Source organism: Phlebotomus papatasi, chromosome 1 (assembly GCF_024763615.1).
Source record: "Phlebotomus papatasi isolate M1 chromosome 1, Ppap_2.1, whole genome shotgun sequence".
NCBI lineage: Eukaryota > Metazoa > Arthropoda > Insecta > Diptera > Psychodidae > Phlebotomus > Phlebotomus papatasi.
In genome coordinates this window covers 58260682-58278174 of record NC_077222.1, presented here as the reverse complement: position 1 = coordinate 58278174, position 17493 = coordinate 58260682, and the positions used below count along the sequence as shown (strand labels likewise).

General features: G+C 31.2%; 1 protein-coding gene across 13 annotated transcripts in view; it reads right to left on the bottom strand.

Annotated features, from left to right (window-relative positions):
• Positions 1–3128: 3128 nt before the first annotated feature.
• The window catches only part of LOC129809251 (serine/threonine-protein phosphatase 2A 56 kDa regulatory subunit delta isoform), a 40137-nt gene continuing 25772 nt past the window's right edge, over positions 3129–17493 (bottom strand). For 3 of the 13 annotated variants that reach the window (XM_055859110.1, XM_055859118.1, XM_055859063.1), the window contains 4 exons: positions 17237–17467; positions 16748–17140; positions 8758–8959; positions 3129–8698 (listed from right to left, as the gene is read on the bottom strand). In XM_055859110.1, the coding sequence (XP_055715085.1) occupies positions 8555–8698; positions 8758–8959; positions 16748–17140; positions 17237–17467 (970 nt within the window). In that variant the 3' untranslated portion in view covers positions 3129–8554. Of the gene's footprint in view, positions 8699–8757; positions 8960–9324; positions 9713–16747; positions 17141–17236; positions 17468–17493 lie in introns of those variants that run through there. The other 10 variants (XM_055859124.1, XM_055859090.1, XM_055859134.1 and 7 more) reach the window with 8 other exon arrangements.

The window sequence follows — 17493 nt, the reverse complement described above, 5'->3', positions numbered from 1 at the left end:
TTTGTCAAGTTTAGAGCCATAGTTATAACGAAAAGAAAAACTATCAATCTCTTCTTTCATACAATAAAAGTTTAAAATAAATTCTAATTAAAAATGCTCATTGCATCAGAATTTTCAACAAATTAATATCTACCGGAGCTCTTCTAAAAAAAGTGAAAAAAAAATCTTTAAGACACCATGTCCTTATCTTAACAACGTGGATGGACCTCAATATTATGGCATGGATAGTAATTTTGACTTAAGATACTTACTAATTTTAAAAACATTCTGTAAAATCATTCCTTAATCTCCAATTTTTGCCCAAACATACGACTTTTTTGGAGGGTGTAGAATTTATGGGTTAATTAAATAAAATATTCTAGTATCGTGTTAAATTTATCAATTATCTAGTACAAACATAAAATAATACCCATTTATATCAAAATTTCACATTTTAATTGATTTTTTCGGACTCCGATAGAGTCACCGAATCCAATGGAGTCAACAGGTCTGTAAATAATTAGTTGACTCTATCGAGGTCCCACTGTATTTAGAGGTTATGCACAATTCTTTTACGAGAGGTTCATCCTACGAGTTTCTAAAAAAAATATGTATGATTTTGAAAAATAATTTAAATTAAGAATGCTTTTTTTTTTGAAAAATTGCAAAAAAGAATTAATTTGATAAGCAACACATATAAATTATGTTTTTGATTTAGGTTAAGTAAATTAATATTGATTCCGTAAAATGCGTAAAACTATAGCGAATAGCACTCTGACATTTTTCATTATCCTTTGATGATTCGAAAAGGCAAACAAGGAGATATTTATTTTCTTATCCGCAGCAAAAAAAAGGTAAAAATAGGTGTGATGCAAAATTTTTTTAAGCTAGTTTTTTTTTTATCAAAATTGAAATCCGCATTAATATTCTGAATGAGTACTCTGAGACAAGAATCCCATTCGGAGTTTTTTGGGGTAATTTGAAATCATTTCCAGAGATTTAACGTTGACTCAAGATTCAGCACATTTAATTTTTATTTTTTTTTAGGAAAACAGTCTGATTTTTTGCATATTTTTCTCATTTCTCTGAAAGAAAAGGGGTAAAATCTTTATGTTATTAAAGCTGTACTGCGGGTATTAAACTGGGGCACCACCGAACACGAAGTAGCACAGAACATTGTAATTTTTTAATCAGATATATTAGAGTTCAGAGGACAAGACCTATAGAAATTTAAACGCACTATAAGGGATATTTGTCCACTGAAGCATCCAAATATATACCCCTTGAACTATCTTGTTGAGATAGTGCAAGTAGTTTAAAAAAAATTAGTGTTTGGTGCTACCCTGCGTTAAGTGGTACCCCAGTTTCCCTTATAGTACAAATTCTTTAATTAATAGTTCAATATATATACAATGGCGGTCAAAATAATAGAATCAGCTCCGCAAAGACCACTATTTTACCTTTAGGATTTTTGTTTATTCCAATTCGTTCAAATAATTTTGATATTGAAATGTTCAAATAATAACCTTACGTCAAATAAGTATTATTTTGGCCACTAGAGGTCTCTATTTTTCACAGAATACATCAATAGTGAAATTTGGTTTGATCAACAAGATAAGACCATTTTCATTTAAATTAAAGTATGAGGTCTATAAATCGAATAAGTTTAAATAAAACCATATTTAGAAATCATAAATGTCAGTTTTCCAATTTTTTGTAACCGAACTGAATTTCACTGACGTATTCTGTGTAAAATAGAGACCTCTAGCGGCCAAAACAACCCTTATTCTACGATTCTAATAATTGAAAGATTTCTGCTTCAGAATTATATCAACAAATTGCGAAAAGTACAAGTTAAAAAAAAATATAAGCTTTGCAAAGTGATTCTATCATTTTGGCCGCCACTGTATATAATATATATATTAAAATTTAAAATAAGGTAAAAATATACGGATTCCAATTTTCAGAATAAATTGTGCCAAATGAATGTAAAGGAAAATTTGCAATTTGGAACAAGACGTATATTGAATGTATCATTGACTTTCTACGACGAAAGTCTTCCAGTACCTTATTGACTTGCTCTTGACAGTGTAGAGATTGTGCTTCTTCGTGGTCTTTTACTCTTTGCTCATCAGAAACAGTGCGGAAATTTCAAAACTGAAATTTGGATCAGATTCCAAATTACCCCAATTGTACCTTCCAGCAGCTCACCTAAGAGAATTAACATTTTGAGGTTATGCTGAACATAACCTAGAGACGTCCATCAAAAATAGTCTGCCGATTTAAGATTATGCTGAACATAACCTAGACTAACTTTCAAAATTCCCTGAAACAAATTTAGTCATTTGAGGTAAAATACAATAATTTTGAATAGTTTAGGCTTTTTAAAATTTTCTGTCCTAAAAATATTTTAATATATTATCAGTATTTTCTAAAAAAAAAGTATATTAAATGAGGCTCAGTAGGGTAAAGTGATATAATTTGGAATTAGTGTTACAAGTTGGACAATTCGCCGGTACAAGTTGGACATGGCTTTTTTCTTGATAAATACAGTACAAAATATGTTTTTAAGCACAAGGAACCAAATTATAAAACTAAAGCATTAAAAATATACAAATAAAAATGAAGTACTAAATTTATTAAGACAAAAAGCCCTGTCCAAATTGTACCATTGTCCAACTTGTACCACTGTCCAACTTATACCACTTTACCCTATATCAACTTTCGTACTGTATTTGACTTTTTCCTAGCAAAGTATGACGAATATGAAATAAAATGCTATGAAATGTTGAAATAAGGAATGGTGGTTTAAAAGATAAATGAAAATGTGAAACCAAGTTTAGACGGTTTTGTTACCCAAAAGAGAACCTTCTGTTATACATCAAAGGGTTGATTTAAAGAGTCGAAAACTCCAAGTCGTAATCACTCACAGTTTGCCCTTTAGATTTCATAATGGACAAATAGACAGACCAAACCTTTGTGACTTTGTGATTGGCCGATGAATTTAGTAGATTTCGAAAAACCTTAAGCTTCTAACTTCTGTAGAGTTTGCAATGTAACCAAATTAGTGATAAAAATTACTTTTCATGGTGCATTTTCAGTCAATTTCAACACCACATCATATTCAAAGATAACCTTTCGACCAAATAAGTAAGAGCACAAGGCTATTTATTTAGAAATTTCTCTGAAGCAAAAAAAAGTTCTAACACTGAGAGAGACCTCTAAAATTAAGTCCAGCCTAAATTGAAATCATTGTTTCTTTCTTCATTGAAATCGCTAAACAACATTACAATCAAATATGAGATATTATTACAACTTCATTTGCAAGGGAATTAGTAATATAATCATTTGCGACTCATTGCAACAATTTGATTTTCTATTAAAATTTGTTATGCAATTATTACAATACTTAACAAGATATCATAGGTATTCTTGCTACTATCTAAATATATTTTCTTGTTTCATCATATCAGAATTCATTTTGTATTCGATACCCATTTTCCACTTTTCTTGCGTCCTCAAACAAACAAAAAATTTGGAGTTTATATCTCAAAAGTTCTTCATTTAGTGCAATTTAGTTATCTCTCCTCCTACACTTTATCAAAGTTAATAATTTTACTTTAAGGCGTATTTGTATCGCTTATTTCACACTCCATCAGCCCAGTTTCTTCTTTTATCAGTAAATACATAATTAATATATAGTAGTCAGAGGAGAATGGGGCAGTTTCACACATAGTTGGTATTAAATATTTTTTTTATAGAAAAACTGTTGTTTATCATTTAATTGTGCTTTAGTTTTTTTTTATTTTTTAATAGTTAATAGTCAAATCATACAATAAGATAGTATTAGAAGGCTATTTAACTTTGCGATTTTATTCGAATATACGTTTAGGAAGATTTATTATAATTAATTATAAATTTAAAATTTACTGTACAGTGTCAAATATGGACCTTCATCATTTTTTCCAATTTAAATTTCATGAATTTCACTACAAATTATTGTTCCGAAAGAAAAGGGTTGTATTGTAGTTTTGTTTCTTTTCTTTTTTTTTTTAAATTTCATCAAACTGGGTTCGTTTGATAGAAAAGCTTAAAAGATATCAGAACGTTTGATGTTCAACCATTTGATAAACACTTTTTCGGATCATTTATGGAAAAAAGTCTAATTGACAAACTTTTAAAATACAACCTTTCAAATCTTTATGTTGAAAACAGCATAAAAGCCTGAAGCAAATCTTCTTTGTAGCGAAATTAATTTTGTAATGGTTCTAGCACAACTTTTAGAACAGGAAAATTTTATGAAATCAAAATTCACATCCCTTTTCTTCTCGAACGTTTTACATATGTCTGTCTCACTCCTTCGTACTCTTCTTCTTCGTCTAAACATCATAACGAATTTAATGTAGTTCAATTTAATTTTCGAGTGCGAAAAAGTGGAATAGTCATGTGAAAAACTTTTCAGAAGCGAATTTTGATTTCATGAAATTTTTTTGGTCTTTACCGCTTCGACTGCTTCAAAATAGACGTATCAGGTCAAGAAAATTTCATGAAACCAAAAATTTTCCATCTGCCTGCCTCACTATTTGGCATTCTTTTTCTACTTTTAAATATCACAAAAATCAATTTAGTTCGCAATTCAATTTGACTGCCAAAGAGTTGGACGGACATAATGCACACCATTTGTGAAAAAGCTTTGGGAATTTTGATTTTATGTAATTTTCTTAATTTAAGACCTCGGAGAGAGGCATAAAGGCGTCTGAAATTCAGGGAGTTCCGTGTAAGTGATGACGGACTGAAAGAATTTGAATTTCGCATTGAAAAAAATCTGCAAAATTGGCACCGAAAATATTTCGCATACATCACGACGTTTCCGTAACTTATTCCATAGATATTTCCTTCTATGTCACAGAAGTGAATCAACGTGCTGTTTTCTAGTCCTGAGAATATCTTTTAAAACGTAACTCCTCTTATACAATTCAATAGAGAAAGTGTGCCAAATTTTGGCATATTTGCATGCAAAGCATGCAGGTATCAAAGTCTCAAGTTTTAAATGTATAACTTTTAAAATAAATTGATTTTTTTGTTATTTTTTATAAGGAATGTTGCTTGGAACCTTGCAGACAGTTTGTCGTCTTTATTTTCTCTAAAATCATTTTTAATATATTTTAAAATGAATAAAAATGTAGACATAGCGTTGGCTGCCTATTCCGACCACCTTCATTCTCATAGTTCCTTGTCCTTCGGGAATTCTTCCAAGGCCTTTTTCAGATTTTGTTGCTCGTCGAAGCGATATTTTTTGTTGTTTTTTACGTTGTATAATATCTAGAGTATGCAAAAACTAAAAATTCATGGAAATTTGAGGAAGAAAAAATGTGGCCGGAATTGGAAGCTAGCCGGAATTTGGTACACTTACCCTATGTGATTTTAAATTTAAATTCAAAAATCATTCACATTGTCAAATAAATCATTCGAAATTTGGATTTTAGGGAGCAGTTTTATTGTCTAGCCTTTGAGTATTTGCCACTGTACAATCTCTAGGCAATCCAAAAAAGCAATGATGAAGAACATTCCATAAGGTTTAATGTTTTATTACAATAATATCCAATTCAATATTTAATCCCATAAAATATATTGTAGGGTAAAATATTTAGTTCAATCGCCTTTTTTCATTGGCTAGCGCTTTAAACGATAAAAAACAAGTGCAAAGCACTAAATAAAATAATTCTACATAGTTCTATAAAATATTTTAAAAAACATTTCATTTTATAATTGGTTAGAGCTTAAAAGCATTCAAAGCTTTAACCAATCAGTGAATACAATTAGCCTGAAATATTTTATGGGATCAAATATTTCAGTTGTATCTGATATCAGATTCTCTAATTGGCTAGTAACTCCTGCTGCATACATTTTCTACCCATTCAGAGAAAACTATGATATCCACACAGAAAAAAAATATATTTCGTAAAATTGTACGTAGGGTAAATGTGCCAAATTCCGGCCAGCTTGCAATTTCGGCCACCTTTTTTGTTCCTCGAATTTCCATGAACTTTTAGATTTTACGTACTCTAGAGACTATACAATGCAAAAGAATAACAAAAAATGTAGCTTCGACAAACAAGATGACGTGAAAAAGACATTGGAAGAATTCCCGAAGGGCATGGTACTATGAGAATGAAGGTGGCCGAAATAGGGCACCAAAGCTATGTCGATATTTTTATTCATTTTAAAATGTATTAAGAATGATTTTAAAGTAAATGAAGCCGATAAACTGTCTACAAGGTTCTAAGCAACACTTCTAAAGTAGAAGGAATGAAAAGAAATAATCAATTTCTATTAAAGATATTACATTTCAAACTTGAGACTTTGGCGCTTGCATGCAACTATGCCGAAATTTGGCACACTTACCCTAAGTGTTTGTGAATTCCTACTGGAGAGTTATGAAATGCTCGTAAATTGTTTAACCCACTAAAAAGTTCGTAAAAGTTTGTATTTTTTAACAAACATTGGCCTCAATTCTGAGACCAAGATCAATATCAAGATCAAGAAATTTCAAGATTTTGGCATTTTGAAATCAAAAAATCAAGATCAAGATGTCAAATCTGTCAAATGTCTTGAAATCTTGAAATCCAAGACATAAACCGTGAGGATATCAAGATTTGCAATTCTAGAACCAATTATTTCAAAATTTCAAGACGTCAAATTTCTTGTTTTCTTGAAATAATTCCAAGAACCTCTCGGAGGTGCATGGAATTTTCAAGATACTAACAATTTGAAGAATTTCACGGGGAAATTGTTTTTGATGAGGTATATTTCTATAAGAGATGATACAAAAAGAGAATTAGAGAATTACTATGAAAAATTCTATGTTGGATCTTGTAATTTAATCGTAATGATACATATTTTTAGATGTAATTTTGTTTGCACTTCTTTTATTCCCGATTATGGTCTGTCATATATTATTTAATACAACCTATAATTAATTTTTCTAATTTATATGGCGAAATTTTAACAAATTCGGCAAAGAAATGAAGATATATATTTGTCAGAAGTGACGTTTCGTTAAGTGTGGAAAATTTTGAAATTTTGATCTTGTCTGTCTGACAAACTTTACGAGCTAATGACAAATTTTTACGAAAATATTTTGTGCGTTTACGGACATTTACGAACAAATGTTTTTAAAGGAACAAAAAATACTCGTTAAGTGATCATTTCAAGGAAAATGTTTGTGAAAAAAAGTACAAATATTTACGAATATTTCAGTTATACGATTTACGAGTATTTTGTAAGTATCCAGTAGAAATTCACAAACATTAACAACAATTTTATAAAATATTTTTTTTGTGCATGGAGTTAAAAAAAATATATTAAAATATGGATAAAGTTTGATGAAGAATTATAATTGATTTTTTCTAACTATGAAAGATAAGGGGACTATTAAAGGTAAAATAGCATCTAAAGCTAATTCGGAAATCTTTCGAGTATCATACTGTATTGAAAAAAATCGCAAAGTTGAACAGTACCTTTAGCTTGAGATTGAACGAAAGAAGAAAACAATCAATCCAGGTTGAACTGCACGAAACTGCCCTATTCTTCCCTACAAGTACACCAACTTGTGACATAGATTTCTTTCTTTTAGTGTTATACAAGTGTAAGATATTATATTGGAATTAGGGTCCTTATGTCGTAAAAAAAAATTCTCTCACTAAAATGTATATGAAAATATAATCTTGAAATATTGTAGAAAAAAAGAATTCACTAAAAAAATGCTATTGGACGAAAAAAATACTACTAATAATTATTATTAGAATTCAGAATAATTTATAATTATCTCAATCACATTTATAACTTCAGTTTTAACTCTTCTGTAGCAGAATGTAAAGTGTACTATTTTATATTACTCTCTCCATTCCTTCATAGTTTTTCACTTCATTTATTAATTCCCTTCACGAAACTTTTAACTTTTTTTCTTTTATGTACAAAAAAACATGTGTTTTCTCTTGATGTTTTACAAATTGGCACCAACGGCATTACATCTTTTCCAATTTAATTCTGCTTTTAACTTTTGTTCTTTTTTTTCTTGTATATCATCGTGTGTATCCATGAAGAGAAAAATAGAAGAAAAAACTCAATAGATAGAAAAAAAAGGAAATACTTTGAGAAAATGGCACCATTATGTTTTCTTTTTCTATCAATTGAACTATATTGCCCTTGCTTTGCTGTGAAGGGGCATAAGATGTGTAAAAGTCCATAGAGAAAATTGCCTGGTTTTTTGTTGTTGCCTCTAAAGATAGTGAGGATGTTAAATATTTCTTTGCTATATTATTGTATTACCCATTCATTAGGCGTTTTTTCAAGTTTAATCAATTTCTACTTTCTCATCAAGAAAAGTGAATTAAATATATTTTTAGAGGGGTTAGTGATTTTCTTTCATTTTTTTCTTCTTGTTTCAATTTGTCTCTACGCGTTAGCAAATAGTTTTTCTTCATAAATATTTTAAGGAATAGATTGAGAGAAATAATTAAAGAAAAATAACTCCCACCTTAAGATGATCAACTGCTCCTTCTTCTTTTTTTGTTTAGCATTTACTAGGATCAGGCGGTGTTGGTAGAAATTCATCAGGACGCTTGTGCTCAATCAAGGCTCGCACTGTCCCCGAATCCTGAGGTAAATCCGATTTGCGTCGAATCAGAGGTTTTTCTTTATTCTTCGAGATGTGCACCTGAAATTCCCAACCCTTTAGAGGACATTTAAATTAAAAAAAAAAGTACAAATTTTCACCCTTACATCTCGAGATTCCTTCTCCAGTTCATCATAAGTCAACTTATTGGTCTTAATCAAAGTATCTGCATCATTTCTCGCCAACGCATCAATTGCATAATGTTCAATTTTGACTGAAACACGACTCCATTCGGGATTATTCTTGGCCAGTGTTTCCACTTGCTGCCAAATCTCTTCACGCTGCGTCAGCTTCTCTCGCTCTCTAACAGAAATAAAAAAAATTATTAAGTAACCCTATACCAATATTTATTTACTATTATTTTTTTTTTATTTAAAGATAGAAGGGGATGATAAACCAAAGCAAGGATTTTATAATTGCAATACACACACAGTTTAATAAATGGTTAACAAAAAGAGAAAGTAAGTCACTAAAAAAAGGGGAGGTTATTAATATCAAAAAAGAATTGAAAGAAAAAATTGGGATAATTCACACACTTATCACTCCAAAATTCATGAGAAAAAAAAGATATAAAAGAGATAATAGTTGAGGCAAAAATACTTAACTTTGATTTTTCGTGAGATGAAAAATGCTTCTGTAATTTGACTTTTGAAAATCAAAAAATGCAATTTCCATAAGCATCTCATTTATTCAATTTCTTCAAATGACTCCACAAGCAATATTTTGTGTTTTTTTTTCTCTTTATTGATTCATCACATTTAACATTAGAAAAAAAGATTTATTTATCTTAGTTTGTGCAATCATCACAAACTGATACGCAATTATTTTGTAGGTCCATTTATTAAAAAAAAAAGTTTTTTTTTAAATATATTTAGAAGTCAATTTGAAGACATGTGTGCATATTGCGATTATAAATATTAGAAAAGAGCTTTTCAATATTTTTTTTTGCGTAGAAATGTTGTGTAGTGGTTGGTTGAAATCCGATGAATTATGTACACAAAATTTGTTTATTCTGTTTACAATGCGGGAAAATCTCTGCTATATTCCTGTTCGCATCTACAAAAATACACCACATTAGATGCCTATTAGCAAATAATCTTTTTTTTTCTATCATGAGAATCACCCGCAAATTAACAAATTTTATCACGACATCAAAAATACTTTTTTTTTTCAAGGGAAAAGCAATTCAATTCTTTGATAACTTATTCGTCAAAATCTCCCACAACGATTTTCAAACCACTAATTTTATTAGCAAGTTTTGATATAGATAATTTTTCTATTTGCCATATATTATGACACCATTGGAATTTCATACAGGACAATTGCCCCCAAAAAAAAAATGAAATTTTATTTTGATTTAGGAATATTTTTGTTTAAATAATTTTTTTTACTATTGAATCGATTGAATCTATGTACGTTATGTTTAAAATTCTGCGTAGATGCAATAAAAAATATCAAAGGATCAAAATATATTAGAGGAAGGCTTTCAAGCTTCGGACATATCCTAGTTTCGAACACTTCACATTTTTCTCACTATCTGACTTAATCCTCTAACAGTGTTTTCTTAAATATCCAAAAAAGTAGTTAAATAATTTTGTCTAGGATAATTAATGGTTCACTGAACTCAAAAATACCATCCATTCTTCATTATCTCTTTCCGTTTGGGCGCCAGGTGAGAAAAAGTAAAGACCGCCTTCAGGCGGTCATATCGGTTTAAGGCATAAAAAGACTGAAATATTTTTATTGAAAAATACTGAACAAATAGTAAAATAAATGAATTTTAAACGTTTTTTATAGATGAATGTTCTATGATTTTCTAAGAAATGATAATTTTTAGGAAAAAAACGTTTATAATTTTTATAATTAGACGTTAATGAAGCTCAAGGTGTTTCAATGAGACTGATTTTAAACTAATAGGTCGCAGGCTAGGTAAGAAAACGTCATCTCTTGTATAATTTGAAAGTCCTTTGAAAAACATTGCTCATCTTCTGGTTTTATTTCACGATCTTGGGCATTAAAGAACGAATTAGGGAATTGATCATCACTACTGTTGAAGTCTGCTTCTTTATCAATTTCGCTTAATTCGCAGAAATCGACCATTTTACTCATTCTGGACAATATTCGTGTAATCTCAATTGTTTTTCATGATCAATATATTGCAAAAGAACCAAAACAATTAAATAAAAAGTTCGGTAATTTTTGAAAATTTTACACCTAAACCGATAAGACCGCCTGCAGGCGGTCTTTCTTTTTTTCTTCTAAAACTCATACTCTTAGTTTTTTCACACTTATCAATTGAAATATACAAACTAGAATAACATATCTTTCAGAAAATAAGATTCTTACTACAGTTAGATTACTTTAAAACAATCATTTTTGCATTTTTCAAACGAAAAATGTCGCGAACGACATTTTGTTGTTTTTTCTCTGTCACGCAAAAACTGAAGATGGTAAGCAAACGAAAGGTCAAAATGAGTTCAGTTTCAGAAAATAAGTTAGTATGTTAGTAAGACTATAACTGAGGACACTGTAGATATTTCAACTTCAAATAAGTAATATTATCACAGTATAAATGCGTTTTATAGAATAAGTGGCGTACCAAGAGGTTTTTGGCACCCGGGGCGAGTATTTTGTCCAGCGTGTCTTGATCCTTCTATTAAAAATATATACTGAAATTTTTACAACTTATCATTTACCTATGTATTGAATGTTCGTCTATTGACAGGATATGTTCACAGGATATATTTTTTAACTATGCCTCATGCTGAGACAGCCAAATTTTCGGTAATTTTCTCTTTCTCTGTTTCTTATTTTTTTTTTTTTAGATATTGTGGAAAATGTAATGAAAACTTATTTTATGAAAACCCCTTAATAATGCAAAGTCACTCCAAAACTAAGGGAAACCACTGCAAATTTACGGATATTTGCTTCATTAGATAATCATAATCAAGCTTGAAAAATCGTCGGTTGCAGCTACCTCTGTCGTATCTGCATTTGTTTTGTATCTGCATTTGGAGCAACTACAATACAGACGTCCCCTCTTGCGTAAAATGCTGACACAAAAGAAATGCAGATACGACAGAGGTAGCCGCAACCGACGAAATGTCAACAAACATTTTTCGAATTTAACTGCCGCCCGAATTAAAAAGTAGCCCGATCTTAAAAGAGCCGAATTAGCGAGAGTCTACTGTACTTTCATTTTTTAGTGTTTCTAAGTTTTTGGTTGCCTTACGGCGCCCCTAATTTTTACGGCGCCCGGGGCGATCGCCCCTTTCGCCCCGCCATGGGACGCCTATGTATAGAATGACCGCCTTCAGGCGGTCTTACATGTTAGAGGGTTAAAGGGGTTCCCCTAAATAGAAGGCTAAAAACGAATTGTTTTTCGCGATTTTTTTGGTTAACAAAGAAGCGACCAATCTTCTTGAAATTTTTGGTATACATTTATATATAATAAAAGGCTTAAATACTTTTTTTTTTAGAAAAATATGTTAAAAAAAAATCCTCGCAGAACTCCTTAATTTTACGGGAAATCTGTAGCTTATAATTACAAAATTACCTTTTTGTGGGTGTCTTTATTGAAACGTACAAAACTCGTTAGAGGGTCCTTTAAGGATCTCAAATCTGAAATCCGTTCATCTGGGTCACGTCTACATTTGTTTCTATCAGCATTTTATTTTTTTTTTCCAAAATTCAACATTTTTTTATCTGCGGTTCTATTTATCCGATATTAACTTTAATGAGAGTAAAATACGCGTAATTTTATCCTCTACAAGACCTTCGAGTATACCAAGAATGTACGATTAAAATAAAAGATACTTTTTTAGGACTTCTTGAAAAAATGTACCATAAAATGAGCATTTTTTGATGACTTTTTTCACATACTAACTTATCTCTAGTTTAACCAAAATTATTTATAGACCAACTACTATGACTAAAAGTGAGTATATTTAACATTATTTCATCTTGTTTTGGTTTGAGCTTTCTATCTTTATCTGTTCATTCACAATTAATTTTTAAAAAGAAAATGCATGCAATGGGTATCTCACAATCTAAAAAAAAATACTTTTCCTTCTGGATGACTCTGTTTTTAGAGATTACAATTAATGTCAGTAGAAGAGGTCTAAAGTTTGAGGTTGTACATCTCAGCTCTTGATGAATATAATTAGATGAGTGAACTATTGTTGAAAAGCTTAACTCATTAGCTTTTAAAATCTGGTACACTTAATTTGCTATGCATAAACCATGGTCATCCAGCACCATTTCCAATACATGTAGGGTAAATTGGTATAAGTTGGACAATGGCAAAAGTTGGAAAATTTCGCTGGTACAAGTTGGACGGGCAATTTTTTCTTGATAAATACAGTACTAAATTTTAATTTGTATATTTTTCTATGTTTTAGTTTAATTATTTGGTTCCTTGTGCTGCAAATAAAGTGAAAATCCATTCATATGAATAAGATTTAACGTATAAAATTCTCACCTCAATTGACAGTGTAACTTTTCACCGTCGAAAAAATACATCGATCGGCCATTTTTTCCTAATAAAAACACAAGAAGAGTGACTTTGGTTTTTCGGTTCTGTTGACATTTCTCAATATTTCTGGCAAATTTTAGTGGAATAAAGTGTTTAATCTCGATAGTTAACGGTACGTAATGGTTTTATTTGATGTAATTACTAACTGTATGAAGAAAAAGTGCTTATTTGAAGCGTGAGCAAAAGTGACAAGTTGGACATCGGAGATACTATTGTATTGCCAGGGTTTTCTTTTTATTTCAGATGGGTAAAAAGGCAAATAAATTGAAAAAGCACAAATCCTATACTCAAGACCAAGTGAGCAAAGCACTGGAAGCTTTTCGTCAAGTTAAGTCACTAAGTCAGGTGTCAGTATTATTTGGGGTGCCAAGAACAACACTTTTTAATAAGCTGACCGGGAAATGTCCGGAAGAATGCTCTGGGGGAAGGCCTCCTACGCTGCCAAAAGATATAGAAGATAAGCTCGTTGAATGGATTTTAGGATGCAGTGACAAGTGGCATCCTATAATAAAAGATCAAGTTCTCAACACTGCAAATTATTTGTAAGAAGTTCAAGATTGTAAACGAGTTCACCGATGGAAGGCCAGGATACTCTTGGTTCAAGAGCTTTTTGAACAGATACCCAGAATTGAGACTTCGTACACCAGAAGCATACACAACCCAAAGAGCTGGTATTACCACTGAGTGGTTTGAGAAAACTCATGAATATTTAAAATCCAAAGATCTTCTGGAACTTCCTCCTGATCGCGTCTTTAATCTTGACGAAACGGGTGTAATGCTTTCGCCCAAAGGTGGACAGGTATCTATTATTATTCTATGGAGTTTTTAAATTCATGTTTGAAGTTCTTTGTGACAATTCGTATGATTAAAGAAAACTAAAAGAAGAGGTTATGCAAGAAAAAAAAGGAATTAGACTTCAGAAACAGGAAGAAAGGCTCAAAATAAAAGAAGAAAAGGAGCAAAGCAAGAAAATTAAAATATCCAAGAAAAAGATTTAATAAATAATATATATCTAAGCCTTAATGTTTTTTACTTTTTAATTATACACTTTACCCTAGTGGTATAATTGATTCAGTTTGTATGGCATTCAGTAAAAAATCTTGAAACTTGCACAACCTTCCCCTACGCATTGTCCAAATTCCCACGTCCAACTTGTACCCACCCTGTCCAAATTATATTGTTTTGCACTCACGTATTTTTCTTGTATTTAAGAACTTTTCAAACTGTTTTTCAAGAATTTCCATGAAACGGTAATATTCTAGAAGAATCAAGGAGCAAATTTATGTATGTCATCAGGGAAAAATGTATTTATAATGTCTTTAATCTTGTATCAAAGTTCGAGCCTCTAGAAATTGTTCCAATTTATGCAACTTACCCTACTGTTTTATAGAGGAACTCAAAGGGTATTTATTTGTGGAAAAACTTTTTTTTTTGGACATCTCACCTTTTTTTTTATTCATCCACTTTTGCAAGAATTTTGAAATGTTATAGCAAAGAAAAAATGAGAAAAATCCTTCTATCCCATTTTCTGGACAAACTAAACTTGGAATGTTTTGAGTACTCCCTCATAAGTTGATCTCTAAGGAATCCAAATGTCACTTCAATTTCATCTCAACATCTATTCTTCCCCTCCAGAAACCACTCTTTTAGGAATATCTCAAGAACCATACCATCGATGCATTACATTTTTGGATATGTATGACCGCCAAATAACTAGAAAACGCGCTCGGCAAAGTTGTAGAGCGGTAAATTTCCCATAATATTCTAAATAAAAATCATTCAGGTTCTCCGATAGTTTGTGAAAAAATAAAATATCCGTCTTGATAAATTATACCCCAGTCAAAAGGAGAGCTTGAAAGGTTCAAAAAGTATAGAAAATAGGCTGTTTTTTAGTCTCCATGATCAACATAACTCCTTAAGCTTCCATTAATTTCCAGCTTGAAAATCGTTAAAATTTTCAACAAGAGCCGACGAGATACTTATTAAAAATGAAAATAAAATAATAATTTAAAAATTCCCTAAAAATGGGATATCCTCAATTTCCTAAAGTGAAACTATGATTTTTGGGTGAATTAAACCACTTCATTTTCTCGCGTCTAAATTTGTTATCGTATCAGTCGTCCTAGGAGCCTCGCCCGCAATGTATATTAATCTTCCGTGCTCCCACCTCTTTTGGACAAAGGCGGTGCATCTTATTACACTTTATCCCATGTGGAAAGTAGGGGAGACTGGGGTAAAAACTCACAAATTGAAAATTTGAAAATTCACTATCTTCCAAGATAAAAGACATAGCAGCTTGAAATTTTTTCAATAGATGGTCTCCATAGACCTTCTTCAAAGTCGTAAGTTTCTTGGAATTCGAACAAGGAATTCAGAAAATAAAAAAAAATATATTGAAAATTTTAGCCCTATTTTTAAAATGTTTTCCTTGCAACAGATATCAATTTTTACCTATTTATTTTCCAAAATTGATGCACTGGTAAGTATTTCCTAAATGATTTGGATTCTTTGAATACGAAACCACTATCTATTTTAGAATTTTACAAAGATTCTTTTCTCCAGAAATCCTTTTATTAAAAATGACCACTTGGGGTAAAAAGTAACAAAAGGTATGGAGCAAAAAGTAACAAAGACCGAAGCAATTCCTGATGTCTCACGGCGAGAACAAACGTCATTTCCATGTCTCGCCGCTTTTTGTTTTCATTGATCAAACGATTAGCAGTCTCTTGTGTGTTTTTTTCTAAAATAGCTTGAAAAGCACTTTTCCCGTTCAGATAGAGAAAACTGTGTTTTAAAAAGGTGTGTAGAGGAATAAATTTCCTATGAAAATATGTCACCTAGCTATTTTTTTTTTTAAATTTACGAAAGCTCGTAATAAAGCAAGTCAAAATTTGATAATATCCCATGCCTGATACTATTTGCCCCAGCATTTTTGAGAAAGGTCACGAAATTACCTTTTAGAAAACAGCTCGATAAATGTATTTCCTTACAAAATAGAGGAAAATGACTTTCACAAAGTTGTAGAGCAGTAAATTTCCTCTAAAACTGCAGTAATTAGAAATTTCTGGGGCGCTAGGGTAGCTTGTAAAAAATAAAATATCCGTTTTGTTACTTTTTGCCCCAGTCTTCCCTACTCTTACAGATATTCAGTTCTTTGCACCGGACGGGACTCAAACTCATATCAGTGTGACAATCAAGGACAAGGATCTCTCTGTCCAAGGGCTAAATGACGCTCTTACCCACTGCACCAATCAATCCATGAATCTACCAAATTTATTTTTAATGAAAAGTGATAAAAGCTTTTTTTCAATGTCGTGTTTCTTACACCATTTTCCCAGAAAAAAATCTAAACAAGGATAAAATGAGTGTATTTAATAGTAACTCTTCATGATCTTATTATTTAGAAAAGATCCAAAGCTTCAACCAAAAAAAAATGATTTGACCTGTGTGTAAATAATTTATCAATAAACACTCCCTGAAATTGCTTTCCCTTGAAAAAAAATTTCAAACCTTTGAACAGATTGATCAGATTTCAATTTCAAATGATTTCAACTCACATTTGATTCTCCTGTTTGAAGTTCTTATTGCATTCATCAAATAATTTCTGGTTCATTTCCATGAAGAGTTTTAAGGCATTGTAGATAAGACCATGAATTGTCTTATTCCAGTGTGTCTTGGAATTGCGATAGAGCGATGGGAACATGATCGGCAGAATCACTTGGGAATTCTCTGATATCAGGGACATTATGTATTCATTGTTCCAGTAGTACAGAGCTCGCTCGGCAACTTGGAAATGTGGACTCGAGACACATTTGGCAATTTGACGAAACAGTGGTTCCATCACTTTTTGGAATTCTGCTGGTTCGATTACATCCAATATCTCCTCTAGTTCATTGAGAAACATCACCTCTTTCGGACTGTGAGTTTTTGGCCAGAATTTCAGTAAACTCCTAAAGATGAAAGATACAGAATAAAAAGTGGTAAGAGTTTTTCCCATTGCACTTGAGATTTTTTGGTCTTTGTCTTTGGAAACAAATTAAACTTACTTTATTACAGGTTCAGTGAGGCTGGGATCTTTCTCCAAAAACTGAACAACACAATATGCCAATTGTGGATGATACACCGACAAGCTTTTAACCTTATGCAGAGGCAGCAAAACTTTGAGGAGAAATTGCTTATGCTCCTCCTTAAGTGGCAAAGCAAAACCATTTATAATGCTCCCCAGAATCTCCAGCAATTCAGCAATACCATTGTGGTGTTCGGTTTCGTAGATAAATCTGTGAGAACAAGATAAAAATAAATT